This window comes from Papilio polytes, unplaced genomic scaffold (assembly GCF_000836215.1).
Source record: "Papilio polytes unplaced genomic scaffold, Ppol_1.0 DF820627.1, whole genome shotgun sequence".
Lineage (NCBI taxonomy): Eukaryota > Metazoa > Arthropoda > Insecta > Lepidoptera > Papilionidae > Papilio > Papilio polytes.
In genome coordinates, this window is record NW_013528577.1 from 2,052 (window position 1) to 3,147 (window position 1,096).

Here is a 1,096-nt window from a genome sequence, read left to right on the forward strand (position 1 = left end):
TATCCTTTATTTTTACCAGCTGTTGCCCGCGAATTCGTCAGCGAGGAATTGAAAAAAAAATTGCTTTACTCCCGCATACATGAGCTACTACCGTCAAAATCGGCTTGCAGACAGAGAGACATACATAAGATGCACTAAATATAAACATTTTATGTTCATATTATACATACAGACGCTGAGATTTTATTTGTTACTTTTTTATAGATTTACTTGGATCATGTCATTTCATTACATAATGTATAGCTATAAAACCTCGTGTTGACCGCTGGAATTCATGATTGGGTCCCGAGTGTCCCCCTTCAGGGCAAACTAGTTCAAACGTGATTAAAGGGGTAACAATTTGACTTACACAATGTCATTTTAACTCGTTGCAAGAAATATGATATGAATATGTGAGCTCGAAGATATCGATGAGGTCGCGGCTGTCGCATAGCATCACGCCCAGAGCACTGGGCGTGATGCTACTTTTCGATCCTTTCACATTGTTTTTTTTGGTGGATTTTAATGTTTCCTTTGGTAAGATAAAGTAAAGCTTTACATACAAGATATGTGTCGTCAATTTATCATTTACACAGGACGTTTCGTGTCGCCGGTGGGCACGCTATTGGTACGCGGAGGACTTGCGTGCTCGCGTGCATCGCTCAGCCGGGCACTGGTCTGGACATTGGACCGGGCACTGGGCCGGGTACCCACCAGGAGCAGGAGCAGCAGCAGCACCAGCAGAGGCAGCAGCGCGCGCCGGGCGGCCGACAGCCGCGCGCCAGCGCACCCAGGCTGCACATCTGCAACGTAGTCGTGTATTATATGTTAATTGACTAACACAACTCCCATACTTTATTGGATGGTTACCGACCGACGCATCGATTAAGATGTTTCCTTCGTTCATGCTCGGTGCATAGCACGTTACTCCACGTTACTCCGAAAGATACAGCTAAATCTTTCACTATATCTATCGATTTGAATAGTGCTATAGGACTATAAGAGTCGTTGCATCTTTTTGACGTTGACAAGAGGATGCTTACAATTATTTTGAGTTACTAGCAAGGTGATATTTAATATTTTTTGAGGAAATTCTCCCCTTTTGAATACAATTCTA

At 43.4% G+C, this 1,096-nt stretch overlaps 1 protein-coding gene across 1 annotated transcript in view; it reads right to left on the reverse strand.

Annotated features, from left to right (window-relative positions):
* Positions 1-782, reverse strand: part of LOC106110400 — a gene marked incomplete at its 3' end in the record, with an annotated part of 2,827 nt that extends 2,045 nt beyond the window's left edge. The window contains exon 1 of the mRNA XM_013292225.1: positions 647-782. Coding sequence (XP_013147679.1) covers positions 647-782 — 136 coding nt within the window. The remainder of the gene's footprint in view (positions 1-646) is intronic.
* Between the last annotated feature and the right edge of the window lie 314 nt (positions 783-1,096).